The 20,511-nt window shown below is 33.8% G+C and overlaps 2 protein-coding genes and 2 long non-coding RNA genes across 11 annotated transcripts; 2 read left to right on the forward strand and 2 right to left on the reverse strand.

The window, feature by feature from the left end:
* Positions 1 to 8,015: 8,015 nt before the first annotated feature.
* On the reverse strand, positions 8,016 to 10,453 carry LOC130510206 (uncharacterized). Of its 7 annotated transcripts, none has more exons than XR_008943879.1 (4): positions 9,347 to 10,453; positions 8,963 to 9,206; positions 8,760 to 8,838; positions 8,016 to 8,608 (listed from the first exon to the last, which is right to left on the reverse strand). It is a non-coding gene; the product is annotated as an uncharacterized LOC130510206 (long non-coding RNA). The 7 variants fall into 7 exon arrangements; XR_008943878.1 differs by having other exon boundaries at positions 8,760 to 8,850; XR_008943875.1 differs by having other exon boundaries at positions 8,016 to 9,206; positions 9,347 to 9,415; positions 9,590 to 10,453.
* Positions 10,454 to 10,496: 43 nt separating this feature from the next.
* Positions 10,497 to 13,272, forward strand: LOC108848050 (uncharacterized). Its single transcript, XM_018621456.2, has 2 exons — positions 10,497 to 10,694; positions 10,934 to 13,272. The coding sequence occupies exons 1-2, from the start codon at positions 10,688 to 10,690 to the stop codon at positions 13,021 to 13,023; spliced, it is 2,097 nt and encodes a 698-aa protein (XP_018476958.1). The 5' UTR covers positions 10,497 to 10,687; the 3' UTR covers positions 13,024 to 13,272.
* Positions 13,273 to 14,725: 1,453 nt separating this feature from the next.
* LOC108846390 (uncharacterized) lies at positions 14,726 to 15,742 on the forward strand. The gene is made up of 2 exons (XR_001948644.2): positions 14,726 to 14,968; positions 15,368 to 15,742. It is a non-coding gene; the product is annotated as an uncharacterized LOC108846390 (long non-coding RNA).
* A 1,544-nt stretch (positions 15,743 to 17,286) lies between these two features.
* Positions 17,287 to 18,731, reverse strand: LOC108846531 (uncharacterized). 2 transcript variants are annotated; one of them, XR_001948668.2, is made up of 4 exons: positions 18,462 to 18,731; positions 17,950 to 18,032; positions 17,700 to 17,864; positions 17,287 to 17,625 (listed from the first exon to the last, which is right to left on the reverse strand). XR_001948668.2 is itself a non-coding variant. In XM_057006623.1 (4 exons), the coding sequence occupies exons 1-4, from the start codon at positions 18,582 to 18,584 to the stop codon at positions 17,548 to 17,550; spliced, it is 483 nt and encodes a 160-aa protein (XP_056862603.1). In that variant the 5' UTR covers positions 18,585 to 18,731; the 3' UTR covers positions 17,287 to 17,547. The 2 variants fall into 2 exon arrangements, 1 of the variants encoding a protein (XP_056862603.1); XM_057006623.1 differs by having other exon boundaries at positions 17,950 to 18,066.
* Between the last annotated feature and the right edge of the window lie 1,780 nt (positions 18,732 to 20,511).

Raw genomic sequence — 20,511 nt, forward strand, 5'->3', positions numbered from 1 at the left:
TTAATTCTTATGTTTCTAAAAATTGTTTAATTACTAATCTCCTTATACCATTGTTTCAACTTTCAGTGATGCAAGTTCATCTTTCTGTATGTCACATAAAACCACTGGCATGCTATGAATGATTTATTTCCAAATAATATAGTTAAATATGAGTTTTGTTTGTCTACGGCTTATTTAAATTATAATTTTCAATTAAGATGATTTAATTTTCTTAAACATTCATATTTCATACTATAACATACTAGCTTATTTAAAATCGCTTCAAAATACTTTAATTTGATTTTTAAACAGAAATAGTTTCTACATTACCCATGACCAATTTCTGATAATCTTAAGTACAATCTTGATTAGATAATAAGCTTACAATAATAGATGATTCTTTTGATTTTCATATAATAAAAAAATTAAGAATATAACATTATAATTAAGTTTTGTAGTTAAGTGTATGCTATGTTGACTTGAAGTTTATAACCTATTTGAATAATGAATTTATGATTTTCTTATCCTACACTTATATTCCATGTTTTATGGTTTGATGTAAACTTTATAACACAAATTCTTTACCACTCACAATTAGTTTATACAATATTTAACAAAAAATAATTAAAGTATCAAAAATATAATAATATAAAACTTAATCGCATATATCAAAACATTAGATTATATATAATTCAAAATATGATCAAAATACAAATAGGTAAGGAGAAGTGAAATTAGTCATAGTATTTTAAGGGGAAAATCGCATAAAAAACCTCAAAGTATCACTTACTAGCACTTTAAACTTTCAAGTTTTTTCACTAACACTTTTAACTTTCAAAGTGACATTTGTATCATAAAAAACCTCCAAAGTAAAAAGTTGACATGTTCAGCAAATAATTTTTCAAAAATAATTATTTAATTAATAAAATAAACAAAATAATAAATTCAAATAATAAATAAAATCGAAACTTTTAATAAAATTCACAACAATGAAAACATAATAAATATTAAATAAATTTTTAATAAAATTAAATAATTTTCTAAAATTTTAACAAAATAAAAATAACTAAAATTTTAATAATAAATAAGATTAATTTAAATAGAGAAGATCTAAATAAAAAGTTCAATTTAAAAAAAAATAGAAAATTCAATTTTTTTTTATTATAATATTTTTTCAAAAAATATATCATATCAACGTGGACAATAACAATTTCAAATATATCACTAGTGACAATGATGGTTTCTGATTTTTATTTAATTTATGAGCTTTTATTAATTTTTACGATTTTTGTTTATTTTATTATTTTTTATTTTACTTATTAAATAATATTATTTAAAAATTATTTAATTAGTAATATTATTTAATTAGTAAAATAATCAAAATTAAATAAAAATCAGAAAATTAAACAAAAGTCGTAAAATTTAATAAAAACTCATAAATTAGAAACAAATAAGAAAATTAATTAATATTTAGAAAATTAAAATTTAAAAATAAATGACATCAAATTAAAAAAACAGAAAAAAATAAAAATTCATGTATTCCAAAAAATGAAAATTTAGAAGTTTGAAAAAGATTTTCTGTCATTTTCAACGATGATGTTGGGAACTATCATTGGAGATATGGCAATTATTGTCATTATTAATGGTTATGTGTGAAATCATCATCGTCACTAGTGAATTTTGAATTTTGAATTTTTTTTTTTTTAAATTTTGAACTTTTTATTTAGTTCTTTTCTATTTAAATTTAATCTTATTTATTATTAATTTTTAATTATTTTATTTTATTAATATTTCAGAAAATTATTTAATTTAAAAATATATTATTTAATTTTCTAAAATTTTAATTTAATTTTTTGATTTTTTTCATTTTCGTAAATTTTATTAAAAGTTTCGATTTTTATTTACTTTTTCGATTTTTGTTTATTTATTTTATTAATTAAATAATTATTTTTGGAAAATTACCTGCTGAACCTGTCAACTTTTTGCTTTGAAGATTTTTATGATACAAATGTCACTTTGAAGGTTAAAAGTGTTAGTGAAAAAACTTTAAGGTTTAAAGTGTTAGTAAGTAACACTTTGAAGGTTTTTAGACGATTTTCCTGTATTTTAAGTATAAAATGTTATTAGATTATGGTGAAAATAGCTTAAAAACATTTATGTGATGAAGTTAACAAGTATATGATTTTGTAACAAGTAACTAAACATTTTGATTCTTTGCATGTATTATATGCCAGGTTCTAAAACGCGTCCGCGGAGTCCGATTAAGCGGCGTTGAAGCGCTCTGCGGAGGTCTATCAAGGCGATTTCACCATACTCGGCCAAGAAATCGGATTGAGTAAAAAATCGTTATGTTTGAAGTTTTAAGTGTTTAAATCGTTGGTTGGAAGATAGATCTATGAGTTTGATGCATAAACAACAAGAAAAACTCATGAGATTTGTAGATTTTGACTAATCTATGTCGACGGCGGAAAAAAAAATTGCAGTAAACCTAATAAAAAACGAGAGGAAGAAGATGACATTTATTACAATTATGCCACTCAAACACACAAAAATTAATTAAAAATGTATTCCTTGGGTTCGAACCTGTCAACAAATAGGCAAAGGCGAGACCATTAACCACCCGGCCACATTAATTTGACATGTTTTCTTCCCATAAGTTCAAGTATATATACATATATTTATTTAAAACTTAAAATAATAATTAAAATTACTTCCTGATTAATCTCCGTTTAATCTCCGAGTTATTGATAAATCGCTAGGCCCGGACCAACCTCCTGACTCACGCCTAGCGTAGTTTCGAACATGGATTATATGATTGATTAAAACTTGTTTAATTCTTAATTTTTTCATAATCATTGTTTCAACTTCCAATAATGAAAATTCATCTTTCTATATGTCACATTATTTTGGCAAAGAAAATGATAAAATAGTTGACATGTTATGAATGATTTATTTTTAAATGATATAATTAAGTATGAGTTTTGTTTGTGAACGGCTTGTTTAAATCAAAGTTTACAATTACGATGATTTTAGTTTTTAAACATTAATATTTCATTTTTATGAGATATAAATATATAATACTGACATTTGTTTAGTTTGTTAATAGTAAATATTGTTTGATATGTATAGAAACATTTGATATGACTAAGGATTTTGCAGATATTTGGCTTGTGCTTGCTTGGACAAACTGAAGTTTGGAAGTAGAGTTCCAACACCTATAAATATTCTTTAGATGATTTCCATTTTTAAAATAGCCATATCGTGTACAATATTATCCCAACTTCTAAATGTGGTTGCAGAAATGTGTTCATTTACACTTTATATTTGAACAAGATCAATAGTTTCTTCATTCAATACTACCAATTCATGATAATCTGAAATATATTGTCTTGATTAGAAAATAATCTTACAATAATAAAATATAGACAGAACAACTTTCATAACAAATAAAAAAGAAGAAGAATATAGCAGATAAAATAATAAAAAATTCAGCTGGTTAACCATATATCTATGAAAATAGAGTCAAAAAACTTTTTAATAGCTTAGCGATAGTCCTTAAAGAGAACTGAATACGAATCGAATTCACTTCAATTTCAAATTTTATAGAAGATTTAATTTACTACAAAATTTTATGTAAAATTTAATAGGATTGTGTTCTATGTGGATGATTTTTTACATTAATATCACATATCAGTTTTCATAGAATTTATGCATTTCCAAAAAAACTTGTGAACTTAAATATTTTATTTTATTTTATTTTAAAGACTAAAAGAACTATAATATTTTAAAATAAGAGCGAAATAGTAAATTATATATTTATATAATATATACTGGATATGTTTTTCTGAAAAATATTTATAAATATAGTTTACTGGATTTCTTTGTCTAAAGTGTCGTGTTTTCTTAATTTTAAAATATTGAATATTTAACAGTGGGATCCATGTTATTTATGGAGTTTTGTTAGTTTAAATGATTTCCATAATTAAGCTACATTTAAAGATAGTTAGACTATATTTAAAGATATGTAGTTAGTAATATTAGAAGTTAGTCAAAAAATATAGTATAATTTAAAAAGATAATTTACTGAAAATCAAGCTAATCCAATTTTATGTTTCTATTTTAATAATATTAATATTTCCATAATTAAGCTACAATTAAGAATAGTTAGACTATATTTAAAGATATGTAGTTAGTAATATTATAAGTTAGTCAAAAATATATAATATAGTTTAAAAAAATAATTCACTTAAAATCAAGTTCAATCCAATTTTTGTATTTTTAATTTTAATAGTATTGATACAACATATTTTAAAAACTCACTCCATCATCTAGTATATATTATTGTTAAAGCTTTTTTGTCTTTATTTGGGAAGAAAGTTCACCCTAAGAAAAAAGGAGAGATGAAATTGTAAGATAAAAAAAAATCTTTCTTCTTATTGATGTCTTACAAAAGAACATGAAGTGGTCCTTTTATATAGCAAGGAGAGGTCGGTTAAACCCAAACATCATACACAAAAAGACGACACACATGTAGAGGTGATGATATAGCAAGGACGTGTCCATTTGGCATGAATATTGGCTTTCCCTTAAACTAAATCTAATACTCCATCTATTTCTAATTAGATGATGTTTTAGTACAAAGCACACAGATTAAAAAATATTATTTATATTCAAAACACTTAGATTAGAGAGAAAAAGTAATGCTATTCATAGAGTGAACACAAAAAGTTACAATAGATCAATAGTATTTTATTAGTTTTTACTTTAAAAGTCTCAAAACTTAATCTAATTTGAAACAAAATTTCCTTCCTAAAACATCATTTAATTAAGAACAGAGGGAATATGATGTTTTGTGGCTAGTCTATTTCAATACACAGTTACACAGTGTTGTTTTGTGTGTGAAGGTTCTGTAAACAATGCAATGAGGCTTCCTGAATTGTTGGTGATACATCTATAAAGATTCTCATACATCAAATCACAAGTTGGAAAACACTCGTAAGTTTCCCAATTCATGATTTTAGAATATTTGATATGGTATGTTAAGGTGAGTCCTGCGATTTTGGAGGCTCTAGACAAATTAATAAAAAAATTCAATAAAAAATATCTTTCACACATTAGGGATCTATATCTATGTAAACAGGGGATCTATATCTTTGTATTTTTCTTCAAATTTCAGCTCTTCACTTTTGCTTCAAGGAACGAGCACTTGATAATGCATGGATCAAGTCTCTGCAACGGTCCCTGCTTGGACCTTCGTTGATTTCTTTTCATAGAAAATCTTGTGGTTCTTGTTTTTTTTTTGTAATTTATTGTATTAATAATCAAATAAAACAAGAATTACATCAAGCTGGCAAAGGTTCTTGTTTAAAAATGGCCCTACAATTAAATTTAGAGAATCAATTTTGAATATACAGTAAGACCGCAGACTTTCTAGGGGCCCTTACTAAATTTTTATTAATTTTACTGGTTAATAATTGTTAGTGTTTCGTACTTTTGGCCTGTCTTATAATAATTAAAAATAATCAAACATATACCAAACAAACTACCCAAAAGAATTTTATGAATATAAAAAATAATAAAAAAGGTAAAGGGTTTAATGCATTCCTTGATGTTCCTTAATGTATTTTACTATTAACTAGATTCGATCTCCGCGCTACGCGCGGATAAGTGTCGAAATTATTAATTTTAAAATCATAAGTTTTGGATTTTGTGTGGGATTAGAGTATTATATTTTCCACAATTAGTTGAAATCTGATAGTTATTAAGTACTGTAACCAATTAAAAAAAGAGTAAAAAAGTTACGTATAGTAACGTAAATAATGTAAGAAAAAGTTTAATTTTTTTTTGACATCAAGAAAAAGTTTAATTATTCTGAAAAATAAAGTCTTTGATGTAGTCCATAATAAAAATAGTCTGAAGATAAAATTAAGTTAGTTAACTTTATTTAAATAGGGTTTTAAATGTAAGGATGTGCTTACATGTTTATTTATTTCATATTATCACTTATTATTAATTATTCTCAGCATATGAATAATGTGTTCAAGTGTCCTAACATAGATTTCTCTTTAACGAAAATGATCTATAAATTAGATTATATCATTAGTTTTTTAATAGAAACTACTTCTTCCATTGATGCAGTTTTGTTTTTTAAGTAATCAACTTAAAATTCTGTACATATACGTCTGTGCACAATTCTACAATAGCAAGTTTTGTTAGTGTGTATTTGTAAGAAAGCATCATAATACATATTCTTTATACAATGGTAGATTGAATGTAATGGCAGTTAAACATGGTTCAAATTTTATCCTCTCCCAGATATCTCAATAAGTTTGCTAATTCACACTTCCCTTCCTAGAAACTTTTCTATTGTTTGTTCTCAGAATACTATGTAGTCTCGAGCTTCCATCCAGGCCAAAATACTATGTAGTTCTCAGCTTCTATCCAGGCTGTTTCTGTGTAGGGAAAAACTTTTGCCTCATAACAATATATACAAAAGTTTTTGTTTCTTTTAAATATTGATCTTCCAATACCCTTTTCTATGAGTGTGCTTGTCTGTTTGTACATGTTTCGGTTCATGAGTGGAGTATGATATTTGGAAGATAACAATGGAGGCCTTTGTTTATCCGCTATTAACCAGTTGCAATTAGTGTATATACAATGCAGTTAACAATAGTAACCAAATTTCACTGAATGTAGGTTAGCATCGGCTCCGCTATGTTATGATCACATTCGAGACGTGGAAGCGGAACACTTAATGATTGTATTTCTAAGGTTCTGTGGTCGCAATCAGGTGGTGTCAGTTTTACTTTCTCTACATTTCCCTTTATTGAATGTACACGAGAAATCTATTGTGGGTTAATCTAGTGGAAATTCAAATTTATCTAAATATTGGTTTAGATGAAAATCAACGTAAATATACGAATATTTGTTTCCGTTTCTTATTGAGCTATTGATTCTTTTGCTTTAGAAAACAAAACTAAACCATCAAATGAATATTAGTATGTTGATATATTCCACATACTAAATTTCAATCTTAGCAAGTTATTATAATTTTAGTGTATGAAAAAGTTTAGTAAACTGAATCAGAGTTGTTAAGTAATTCTCATATACATGGTGGTGAACATTGTGCACTACCATAAATCTATGAAAGATAGTAATCCTTGTTGTAGAATGTTTCATTATTCAAAATATTTAAATTAAGTGTTTTTTTTTTGCGATTGGTTATAGTTTCAATTTTTAATGAACAAATTACTAATTCTTTTGGAATGTAGACATTCGGGATCAATAACATGTTTTATTACATTAGAAAATATTATTATAATTTAAGAACTACACATAATATGGGTAGTTTATTTTTCACTTTATTGTCTCAAATATCTTCCACCACATGTGTCAGTCATACACAAATTTTCTTAGAATTTTTTTTATCGGCTATCCATTTTATCTTGAATATTATGTAGAGTGTTTTATTAAAATTATAAAATATTGTTAATCTATACATAAAATAAGAGGAAAATTTTTAATTAGAAGAGAAATTTAAGCACATAATTTATTCATCTTTGTTATGTTAATAATTCTATTTAACATTTTTAATTAGTATTAAATATAACTTTCGGTTTCAATCAATATATTTAACATTAATATAAATGTCGAAGCGGATAATTTTTTCAAAGATGATTAAATTAATTTAAATTTTCATCTAACATACGTTTCACTATTTAAAAACCAGTGAATTACTGATCTCTCATATGTGCAAGAGGAAGGGGTCAAAAGTTCTTAGTTCTCTATTTTCAGTGAAGGAAATTCTCAAAATCATATCAAATGATTTGTTCACCATACGGTTCATCATGATCTGCAGATTTGAGACATGATACCAAAACGTAAGCTTAAAAATACAAAACTTGTAGGAAAAAAATAACAGAATATAAATATTGAAGGCTTTGCAATTAAAGTTTTAGAATTTACACGACGCCTTGTAATACTTTGATAAAAGCTGTGTGAAGAAGAAACTTTGAGTTTTTTTTTTTTTGATCAAATTTGTAAAAACTTTGAGTATCTTTTAGCTTAGCATTTACAGAGAGTTGCCAATATAGAAGATTACAGAAACCCTAAAGCACATAGCTCGTGTACTAACGACACGTCACAGTTCGAGATCCAAGAGCCCCAAATCTATTATGCAGCTCGATTTGATTCTTCAGCTTTGCCGTACCTTGACTGACTGTCACCTCCTCTATTCTTACCGTTGAGCTGAGCAGAGAAAGAGGACAGAACACTTAGTTTGTCTTGACTCTTCAACTTGACTTGGGGTTTTGTGAACAAAGCCTCATTCTGATGTATGGGATACATCTTTCTTGAAAATCTCATGACACAGCTCAGTGAAAGATCGTGTGCAAGGAAACAGTTTCCGAAGCACCAAAACACCACAAAAGCAGATAGAAGACAAAATAGAAATATAGATTTCTTGAAAGGCCACACCAAGAAACGCTTCTCTCACCAACTCCCCATCACAATCATCGAATGAAAACTCGTACATAGAGCCTTATGTTCTTTGTATTCTGATTAACCATGTCATCCTTCCGCATTGGTATGACTGGTGGGACATAAAGGATGCGGATAGCCTCGACCTCACCTTAAGATAAGAGCATTGCTAGTAAGAAAGTGTATGAACAGTATATCATTAGTGGATCAACGTGGTGTTACTACTTTTTAATAGATAGAAATCATAACCTTCTTGTTTTACGGGTATAAACTATTTCAACAAATGGTTTCCCTCGACGCACCTCTGATGTGAAGAGGCATGATGCCAGTGGTCGAAATACCCAGGAAGTTTTTTGTAATGTTTTCACCTCTTTTGAGTTCCTGAACCAGAAACTGTCAGCACAATGTGTTTAGTTTTTTTTTTTGTTCTAGAAAGTATTCAAGGATTTTCGAAGATTCATATTTCAGTTAAATTTTACCTGAAGAAATGAAAGTGTTTACTTACCTTTCTAGTCCATTCGAAACTTGTCACTAACAAAGAAATGAGGCGGAGCACCAGCTGATGAAGAAGTCAACACGATCATATCTGATATTTACTCACCAGATTGCAAACGCAGAAATCCAAAGAGGCTTACATTGAGCAATGAGCGGCTTGCATCAGAAGGATTCCCAAGCAACCATCATGTCGAAAGTTTGACCCGAACGTTAATCAATAAGATGACATGTGACTCCGACATAGAGAGACTGCCCTGAAACAGCAGTAAGCTAGAAAGTTCTCATAACAATTTGTGGTCCAGCGACACTAAAGAACAAAAGACCACATCCCTCAAAAATCCTTAAACATCATATCTAACCTCTCATTGGAGAAATGAAAAAAACATTTACTGACCCAATTGTGGTAAGCGTGTCGGGAAAGTAGAGGAGCGAGCAGAAGTTGAATCCCTTTTCTTCAATATGCCTATGAATGATCACTTAACAATTTTGAAAGTCCAGCAATCGTTCAAAAATCATATCATTTCTAAGAATACAAAGACGTGAATGAACTCAGTTGAAATAGACAACTGGATCAATTCGTCAATTCAAGATCAGAGGAATAAATAATTGGATCTTAGAGAAGGATAATGTTACTTACTGAACTGGATCCACAACTGGTTTACTCTCGCTTGCCCTCTCTTATCTCTCCTTTAACCTTCCTTTGTTTCAATGTTCCGCTACGTTCCCTTATTAGAAACCAACCTGCTTCTCAAAGTGTTTCCCTTTCTCGCCTGAAACCGAGGAGCCGGGTGACAACAGTCGCCTTACACCAACCAGCCTTCAACTTAAATTGAAGCTATTGAGACGACATAGTTGGAATTGAAGCTTTACAACATCTGGACTTTGAGATTTTGTAGCAGTGTAGGTCTACATCGTGGAGAAGAAACATATTTATACTCTAGAGCTTCAAGCCGTTACCTTTGATGATAATAACGATGTTTAATTGATAGAGAGTGGGATAGGTAGTGGGTTCAAAGTAAATGCTGAGATTAAAGGGATGTTACACAAAAATGGATGACGTTACAGGGGAGATGGCCGGAGTGTGAAGGAGGCGAAGAGTGACAGAGATTTTGTGGTCGTTTAGAGAAACCTCTAATAGAAGATGGGCCAAAGTATATTTTCCGGAATAGCCCAACAAACACCCAAATAGAAAGAAAGAAATTAGGAGAGAAAAAAGTCTGGGCTTCAGGGGCTTATCGAATATGGACGATGACGAAACACAAAAAAAACGTAGGCTTTGAAGCCCAAATGACGATGGCGTCGCATCTGACGTGGCAAAACTCTGATTTCCTATTAGACGATTTTTTTTGTCGACGTGGACAGCTTCCCCTTTGATCTTATTCCCCTTTTAATATAGTTAGATTAGGAATAGTTATTCTTTTTCATTCCTTTTCACTCCTTTTATTGTAGAGAATTAAAGAACAAATTTATTCTTCACTAAATTTGATATGAAATAACCGTTCCTCATCATTCCTATAATTTTATTCCCATCAATTCTTTTCTTTTTTGTTCCTACTATTCCCAAGATGGTCACCAGTTAAACCCAAAGAGAACACATGTCAGCGAGGATTCGAACTCAGGTCTTAGAGACAGAGAGAATCTCCAAAGAAAACGCGAAGAAAGCTACCCAGAGAGAGAGGAAGAGACCAGAGTCTAGAAGAAGAAGAAGAAGATCAAGATTCTCATTTCTTCTTCAATGCAAGGTTCGTTGCTTTCTCTCCTTCATTACCTCTTCTCAGATTTGCGTTTCCAAAACCCTAGATTCTCCCAATTCCACACGATTCGATCAAAAACCTCACTCGTGCCTTCGTATCCTTCCCTCATCTCAAAACCCTGATTTTTTTCTCTCTCGATTGAATTGATAGCTTAGTAAATAGAACTTCGAATCGAATTCACTTCAATTTTGGTAACCTTTTTTTTGATTTCAAATTTAACTTAACAGGCAAATCATCTCCAGACCTCGAATCAATCGGGTCTGGCACAACAACCACAAAGCGATCAAGCGGGAGCAGATCTCGTACACGGAGGAGAGACTTCCTCACCAGGTTCACCAACAGTGAACGTTTCACTGAGAATCTCCAAGACTGGTTCGGTTCCGTATTAAATAACCATGATAATAATAAACCGGTATTTGAACCGCCTTTCGAGCTCGTCGAGCTGCAGAAGTTCGACTACGCCTTGGAAGGCGTCTCCTTCCAGCAGCTTACTCGAATGCCTTCGAACGCCGTCTACGCATCGACTTCCACCTCGGTGGAAGCCAATGCGTATCTAGCGGTGGAGGATTTCCTCCACGCGGCGGTTAAGAGCCTCTGGGAGGCGTTTTGGAGCCGTCATGAGGAGAAGGAGGAGGTTCCTTTCTCTGTTGGGTGTTTGTTTGGTGAGAGTATGAAGTTTTATCAGGCTGAGAAGGCTTTACCTCTTGGGAAGCTTGACGGGCTTTCCGCGGCTGGTGTGTTGCTGAAGAACCCGCGGCATCCTCACGGGAAGTGGGATCATGTTCTTGAACTTGCTCTTCTTAGGCCTCAAGTTGGAAGCTTTACGGTTGAGAGTTCGTTGCCTGTGTTGGGAGAAGCTCTTTTCTACGCTCTCCGTGTGCTTATCTCGAGAAGTGTGAGCCGGTTGGATTTTTCTCAAAGCTCCAACTGTGTGTTTGTTCTTTTGGTTGATTTGCAGTACGGGGGAGTTGTGAAAGTGGAAGGGGATGTGAATAAGATGTATTTCGATGTGAATAATGTTTATGAGTGCGCTGCGGATTGGGTGAAGAACCATTGCAAGATCTCTGTGTCGCCGGTTGATAGGATATGGAACAAGCTGGGGAATGCTAACTGGAGAGACATTGGTGCTTTGCAAGTAGTTTTCGCGACTTACCATAGTATAATGCAGTACTTTGGACCGCCCAGGCATTCTATTGAAGACTTAGCTGCTGACCATAGTTCCCGTGTTCACTCGAGAAGACAGGAGAGGCAGTTGGGGGATACTGGTCTTAATGAGAATGGTGTGTTTAGGCTCCAGCAAAGAATAATGTCTCCTGAAATTGTTGAAGTTCAAGAAGAGTCGACTAAAATTGAATCTGAAGCGTTGATGAAACTGGAAGTGGGATCGGTTCTGTGGCTGGAGGATTCAAACTATCAAAAGGGGTATCAGATTGACCAAGTGTTGACTAACGGTACACTTCCTTATCACATCGCATCACCAGTGGATGAGGCAGGAAAGTCTGTGTTTCTCTACGTTGGTTCTCCTCCTTCGCAGCTAGAGCCAGCTTTGGAGGACATGAGCTTGTGGTATCAGGTGCAGAGACAAACTAAAATACTAAGTATAATGAAACAGAGGGGACTTTCTAGCAAGTACTTGCCGCAGCTCCACGGTTCTGGTCGGATCATTCACCCAGGACAGTGTCAAAAACCAAGCTCAGGTGGACGGTGTGATCATCCTTGGTGCGGAACTCCCATTCTTGTGACCACTCCCGTTGGGGAGACAGTATCTGATTTGGTAAACGAGGGTCGGTTTGGTCCTGAAGAAGCTATTAGATGTTGCCATGATTGCTTATCTGCACTCTCATCCTCCTCTTCAGCTGGAATACGCCATGGTGACATCCGTCCAGAAAACGTAGTTTATGTCACTTCAGGTGTGAGACAACCTTACTTTGTACTAATAGGTTGGGGTCACGCGGTGCTTGAGGATAGAGATAGACCTGCAATGAATCTTCACTTCTCCTCTACTTACGCACTCCAGGAAGGGAAGCTTTGTGCTGCTTCAGATGCGGAGAGCTTGATATACATGCTTTATTTCTGTTTTGGAGACTTGCCTGAATTGGATTCAGTCGAAGGAGCTCTTCAGTGGAGAGAGACCTCTTGGTCGAAACGATTGATTCAGCAGAAGCTAGGTGATGTCTCAACTATTTTGAAAGCGTTTTCTGACTACGTTGATAGTCTATGTGGGACACCGTATCCTCTGGATTACGGGATATGGTTGAGAAGATTGAAGAGGAATCTTTCAGAAGATCACGGAAAAGAAATCGAAACTTCAGGCTAGTGGGGATGTATAAAAACATTCGATTCCTTTTGAACATTCTTTCAGGTGCTCTCTGCTTTAACCTGTCCGAGACTGGAAAGCTTCACGATGAGACACGTATGCGCGTTTTGCCAAGTTTGAGTAGTTTGGACCTTGTTCTGTTCTTCTTGTACATGATCTCCTAAATGGATTAGATTCTGTGTTTACCTTCTCTGTCAATCTTTTGTTCCTTTTCGTCATTATTTTTATTATCTCCAAGAGTGGTTCTCTATTATTAGGGCTCACTGCCTAAAACCCCCTTCAAACACAATAACCCTATCATCTATTCCTCCCTACACTATCTAACTCTTGAGAAAACCACCTATTGTTATAAATTCTCTGCATATTGCTCTCCATTATTTTTAACTCTACCCAGATCCCCTTCTCTAATCAGAAAGCAAATCAAAATTAAGAATTAACAAATCACATTTTGTAAACTACGGATTGCCCATTGAACATGACCCATTCGACTTTACAAAATCGATCCGAGTTAACTAAAAAAGAAAATTGATTTGGGCAAAATTAAAATTAGGGTTCGTTTCTCTTTTTGAGGACACTAAGATGAAGATGAGAGAGAGAGAGAAGAAGAAGAACCATGAACGAGAGTAGAGAGTGCAGAAGAGACAGAGAGAGGCAGCAACAAATGGTACCATGGAGGAAAGAGACACCGACAAGCATGGTAGAGATGTTCGACAGTATAATTTTTAAGCTTGTTTAACTCAAATTCTTATTTGGTTATGTCTGGATTTGAGTTTGAATTTATTTTGTTTGGTAAAGATGAAATAAATGAAATTAAAAGTGATGATACCAATACCATGGTTGTTAACAGAGGAAAAAAAGATTAGAAAGAGGTTTATGAGACTGAGAATGAGTAAAACATTTTTTTTGTCAATGAATTGAGTAAAACATAAAATCTGGAAAACAAGATAAGATGGATGAAGATGAAAGACTGAGTATGACTCGCACATTCTGATGTATTTTGTCCCTTTAACACTTTGAAACCAGTTTTTTAAAGTCAGTATTCTTTATCATCGCTTCTAAATGATTACGAACAATAACGTTAACCTTAAATAACAACACATACGTAAACACAACAAATCCAACAGCCCCATATTTGGTACTAGGGGCAAACCCCCCGCGCAAGCGCGGGGATATTGACTTTGAATTTTTTTTCTTTACCGTAAGTTGCCAAAGAGTTGTTGTAGTTTGTGAAGTTACTGAAACTGTGTAATAGGTGTGAGTAGAATTGTATATTATGTGTTTCGTGAGGTTTTCTGGTAAACCTTTGGTTGCTTTGTGTGGCTAGAACTGATTACGTTGTGGAGAGTTTATTTATTTTTATTTTTAGTGTTCAAATGACTTATCTCGATATGTTTGCTGTTTCTATGAATTTGTTTGAGAAAAATGTTTGTGGTGTTATGTGTTACAATTAGTTTACTGTTTTGGGTGTTTTTTTGGGTGCGAGAAAATGTTATGTAGAGTTTGAATCTTTCCTAGGGTATCCACCTAGGATGCTCGCGCATCAATTCACTCTTCTCGCGACAGACACGTGTCCTGTTAAATGATACGATGCGTATCGCTTAGTGGTTTCAGTTTGGGCTCGCGTGTGGGCTTATTCGAGCAAGTGGGGTTGGTGAAGTCGACGAGCTTAATCCGTCTGGAGGGTTTCGATGCGCCGGTTGAGATTCTTCTTCATCAGTAAACGCTTCCTCTTCTTAAATATGTGAGTTCCCATCTGTGAATTTCCTTTCCAAAAATTACAGAGCTTGGAAAGGCAAACGTTTCTCAATTCGATTTGAAAGCCGGCTCCACCGTCGAAGTTCTAATCTTGGGATTATGGGAGACTGGCAATGTAAGGAAAGGATGCTAGCTTCTGTGTCTCACAAGTCACAACTCTGATGAAGAGGCCAAGAGCAGATAACTAAAGGTCTATATTTGCTTCTTCGTTCAATCTCAAAAAATCTGTCTTTTGAGTATATTTGACCTTTTTCCGTATGCGTATTTTTCTGAATCATTCTTAAATCCAAGCTGGGAACCATGTCTTTACTTTTCTGTTTAGCTTTTTGTTTTTTTTTTCTCTCCAGATTTTGATGTTTCTGTTAAGAATTTCAGAAAAAATGTTGTAAAGTTCGCTCCTTTTTGCCAAATTAAATCTGTTGAACTTCTTCTTTTAGATGCTCCAAAGTGATCAAAGCTTTGAGGACATTCTTTTGGATTCTCTTTTAGATACATGTATGGATATTGTTAGTTGGATCTGAGTTTCTTAGTAAACTGAGCATTCACTGTCATAAAGTGATTAACAATAGTCATTCTAATGTCATTATAGATAAGTGAATAATCGCTTGGTTAGGACAATGAGGTTACAGAATGGGTACATGTGGTGGAAGAAACGGCAACGATGTTGGATTTAACAGTCACAGAGGTGGCAGAGTTAGACCATACGTACGGTCTCCGGCGCCTCGACTCAGATGGACGCCGGAACTTCACCGTTTCTTTTCTCCTTCAATCTTTCAAGAAAAATGCAACCTTTTGTTACTTTGTTTTATTCAACTGTTTGCTATTTTCTTTTTTGCACTTGCTACTTTGTTTCATTTTTATATGTTTAAGTTTGATTTTTGGATCTATTTTAAAATATAGTTGAATTTTCTCATTGTATCGTCACCATCTATTTTTTAGCAGACTTAGCCCTTAGCCAAGTGTTTTTGAACCAAGACTCACACTTTTTGCTAATTCATTCATCCATATTTCTTCAAATTTGGATTTGTTGGGGAATTTCTACAAAGTATGAACATTTTATCATTGTTTGTCTTCATTATCATGAAGAATCATCTTGGTCAAGTTGTTGAACTTTTGCTATTTTGTTTCATCTATAAATATTAAAGTTCGGAAATTTTTTGGATAGTTCTCATCAAGTTTCTGAACCAAGCTCACAAGTCACACTGTTGCTATTATGTTTCATGTTCTATAAACTATTAAAGTTATACATTACTTTTCCTCAATGCAGCGTCCAGAGCACACTTTTATGATGATCAGGAAACTCAAGCCGGCATGAACGTTCTTAAAGTATAAGAAAATCCAACCTCATCCTAATATTTCAAATTTCTTAGAACTGTTGTTTTATTCCTTCCACGCTAGGTGGGTCTTGGTCTGGCTCATATGTCTAAATTAACTTATTGGTACTGCAATCATGGATTCATTGTTCACTCATCTAAACTTTATCGTTCAACTCTTCCTCTGCCTGTCTATACCTGCAGACCGTTGAGTTCCTTTGCAAAACCAGATTCAGTGAAAATGAGTCAAGCAATGGATGGGGCTCCTTCTCCTGTTCTTAAGTGCTATCAAAAGCTACAGCAAGGTTTCACATCTTTTATATGTTCAATATGTAATGATGACAATTCTATTAGGGTGGTTAGCTTATTTAGGTAATGTATTCTCACAGTAATTGCATAGACTGTTTTCACATCCAATGCGTATTGTCTCAACCTAAGTTTTACTATCATCTTTTAATCATGTTAGTGTAAAGGATCGTCTACAATATTGTCATCATTATATCTTTAACATATAGTATGGGCTTATATAAATAAACAAAATGTGTCAAACGAAAGTATTGTATAAACCTTTCACCATCTTTCACCACCCTCAAATATTAACCTTCCCAAATCTTCACCATTTGAACTTAAATTGGAGAATCACTATCTCAAAGACCTATTATGTTTCTTAATCACACATCTGAGTGTTTACATGGCATCTACCTATAAAACAAAGCTGAATCCAAAACATGCCACCTTAATTCCAAATCAATAATAAGTACCAAACTAAGCACATGAATCTAAGCATAAGAAGAATTTATTCAAACTAATCATAATCATGATTGATGAATAACAACCAAAACAAAATAAAATAAATGTACCAATATCAAACATGTAGATTACTGTAACTTTAATTAAAACAAAAGAATGATTTTTATGATTTCAGAATTCTATTCATTATTTATTTGTTTACAATATCGCTCTCCATATACAATGTTTTTAAAATATTTCATAAAATTAATATAATTTTATATAAAAATAGTTTAATCATAATTTCCCGTCCGTAGGGCGGGCTAACCCTAGTTTTAAATATTGCAGAGTTTGTAAGTGAATTTTTTTTATTTCAGGCTGTAATCTTCATTTCTTAAGTCAGAGAGAGTAAAAAAATCTTGTTTACTGAATTATAAAGTTGAAGACATTGGTAAATAAGTAAAGACACGTCAAAGCTTCCTTTATTATTTAATTTCATAGTAATTCTTACACCAGTAATAAATAGTTTACAGCAAATCATAGAGACAACAAAAGTTTGAAATAAGAAAACATGTGGAAATAGACAATTGAAATGAAACGACTGCTAAGTGGGATTGACGGTTAGATTGCCTTGCGAGAATCACTCACGAGGACGTTTGCGTTTGTTCTCGTTGGCTACATAACCTGTCAGACTTGCTTCAACAACTCCCAGTGAAATCTTGGCGCATCACCCATGGTTGCTGGCAGATTCTGCTGCTTGTCCAGATTCCATATCCACGACTGGAGGTGGGTTGCTGTTGTCACTCTAAGAAACAATAGGACATGCGTTTTAATTTATATCAGCAATTTGAAAAACTGTTAATGCATAGATTATCCTACCTCTGCTTGAGTGCCAAATAAGAGGTCTTCATTGATTGCTGAGATGGCGAACGTATGGTGATCTGGAGTGAAATTGTAGAGAGTCACACGTTGATGAAAAGCATATTCATTGCCAGCTAGCTCCTCAAGACATTTTGGTAACTCCATTTCCTCACCGCTACTCATCTGAATTAGGTTGGGGGGGTTTTGGGACTTTAGAATAAGAGAAACAATTATATACAATGATCTGAATTATGCAAGGAAAGTGTACCTCCTCAAGACCCAGACTTGCAGCCTCTTTTATCGGCTCTCTGTCGAAGACTACAAAAATGGCACTATCCTCGGAACCTAGATCTGGAAGACGTGAATTGTTAGCAGATATGTAGTCCTGAACAAAAAAAAAAACTGGTCTGCATATCCAATACATATCACTTGATTCATGTACTATGTTGAACAACTGGAAGGAAAAATATAAAGAAAAATTGTACGTCTTTAGCCACTCTGAGACAGATCAACACTGATGATAAAACATTGCAGATGATCTCAATTGTACTAAGTTTTTGAAATATACTTATCGATCACTCAACCAAAATAAACCTATTCACAACCTATTCCGATTTAAATTTCTCAAAAATTCAACTGTGGCCTGAATATCACAGCTTAGATATATATGACTCTACATATGTGTGCTGATAATAAATGTTAAGAGACTTCCTATCTTGATTAGATTGTCTCTGTAAGAACGTTTGTTAACATGGTTTTTAAGTTTAAATATAAACTTACCTTCACATATTTTTGGGTAACAGTTGTGTCCACCATCACAGACTGGGTTCTCTCACCTGAGGTTAGGAGACCACTAAACATTGATGCATCATCCTCCCATAAAGACAAGTAGACCACCGTCATGCTGTCATGATGTAATGGCGGAAGCTATAGAAAATTAGATTCATTGTGGATTTTGAAAGAATCAATTATTCAAATAAGATTTAGTCTTATCGTATATTCCTCTGTTTAGATATTCTCTCCCTATTTCTAGGATCTGTCAACTGTAACTAGTTTATATAGGATCCTCCTTGTAAGATCAATACAGAATACACAAACTTTCATGGTATCAGAGCCTACTCTCTGATCCTTTATTCCTTTTTATTTTTTTCGATTGTGATACTCCCTTAGCTCTTCTACGTCGTCATCGATGGCTGCTCCAATCACCTCGACCGAGAGAGTCTATGGAGTCACAAACATCAAAACACACATTCCGCTTGTGTTGGATCTCGATGAATGCAACTATGATGCATGGAGAGAGTTGTTTCTAATGCACTGTCTCACCTTTGATGTAATCGGCCATGTCGACGGAAGCTCTGCTCCGACTGGTGATGGTGATGCCGTTTGGCATAAACGTGATGCTCTTGTGAAGCTGTGGCTGTATGGAACTCTTGCACAGCCGCTTTTCAAAACCACGTTCAAGAAAGGAGGCAATGCCCATGATGTCTGGACTCGCATTGAGAACCAGTTTAGAAACAACAAAGAAGCTCGTGTGATGCAGCTCGATAGCGACCTTCGAAGCAAGGAGATTGGCGATCTCTCCATCTATGAATACTGTCAGCAACTCAAGTCTCTTGCAGACCTCCTGACCAATCTCGATTCTCCCGTTGCAGATAAACGTTGGTAATGTATATGCTTAACGGTTTAAATGAGAAGTTTGACTATGTGCTTAATGTGATCAAGCACCAGAAGCCCTTTCCATCATTTGAGGATGCCAAGAACATGTTGGAGATGGAAGAAACGAGACTGAAGAAGACGCACAAGGTGGTAGCCTCACACAACGATCACTCCTCCTCCTCAACAGCGCTCGTCGCGTCAACTACGCCGTCTTCACCTCAACAACAATACAACAAGAATCGCAACAATCACCGTGGTAACAGGCGTGGCAACAAAGGCAGAGGACGTTACAATAACAACTACCATCACCGACCTGCATACAACAACTGGACTTCTCCACCATACTGGTACGCTCCATACAACCACAACAACTTCAACCCTCAGCAGCAAGCTTTAGCAACGCCATGGCAGCAAATTCCACCAGGATTTTATCCTCCGAGAAACTTTGCGCCTCAAACTCAATCTCCTCCTCCTGCTCGAGCGTTAATGGCGGACTCCAATCTCCAACCAACAAAAGACTTTGTTGAGGCGTTTAACACCATGACTCTCACCGATCCATCTCAGAATGGCTGGTTCAAGGACAGTGGTGCTTCTGCACACTTAGCTTCTACGTCAGGTATACTCCATTCTGTTTTTAATACGAACACTGGAACGTCCGTCACTGTTGGAAATGGTTCTTCCATACCAGTTCAGTCCACTGGTTACTCTTCTTTGCCTTCTCAATCTCGTCTTTTACACTTGAAAAACGTTCTTGTTGCTCCCAATATTGTCAAAAATCTTGTTTCTGTCCGTCCCTTTACTGTTGATAATTGGTGTTCAGTTGAATTTTTGACCCCTTTGGTTTCTCTGTGAAGGATCTCAAAACTCGGAAACTCTTACTCCGCAGTGACAGTACTGGCGATCTTTATCATGTGCCTTCTCATCTCAATAATCACACGGCGCTGGCAGTCACCACCGAGTCTCCTTCAATCTGGCATAGGCGCCTTGCTCACACCAAATAATACAACTCTAAATTCTCTTATTTCTTCTGGTTTTCTCTCATGTAATAAAGACAAGCTTATATCTTGTTGCAATGCTTGTCAAATTGGGAAACACTTAAAACTTCCTTTTCAGAAATCTTTGAATCAAAGTAACCAACCTTTTGAGATTATTCATTCCGATATATGGACTTCTC

This window comes from Raphanus sativus, chromosome 3 (assembly GCF_000801105.2).
Source record: "Raphanus sativus cultivar WK10039 chromosome 3, ASM80110v3, whole genome shotgun sequence".
Classification (NCBI taxonomy): domain Eukaryota; kingdom Viridiplantae; phylum Streptophyta; class Magnoliopsida; order Brassicales; family Brassicaceae; genus Raphanus; species Raphanus sativus.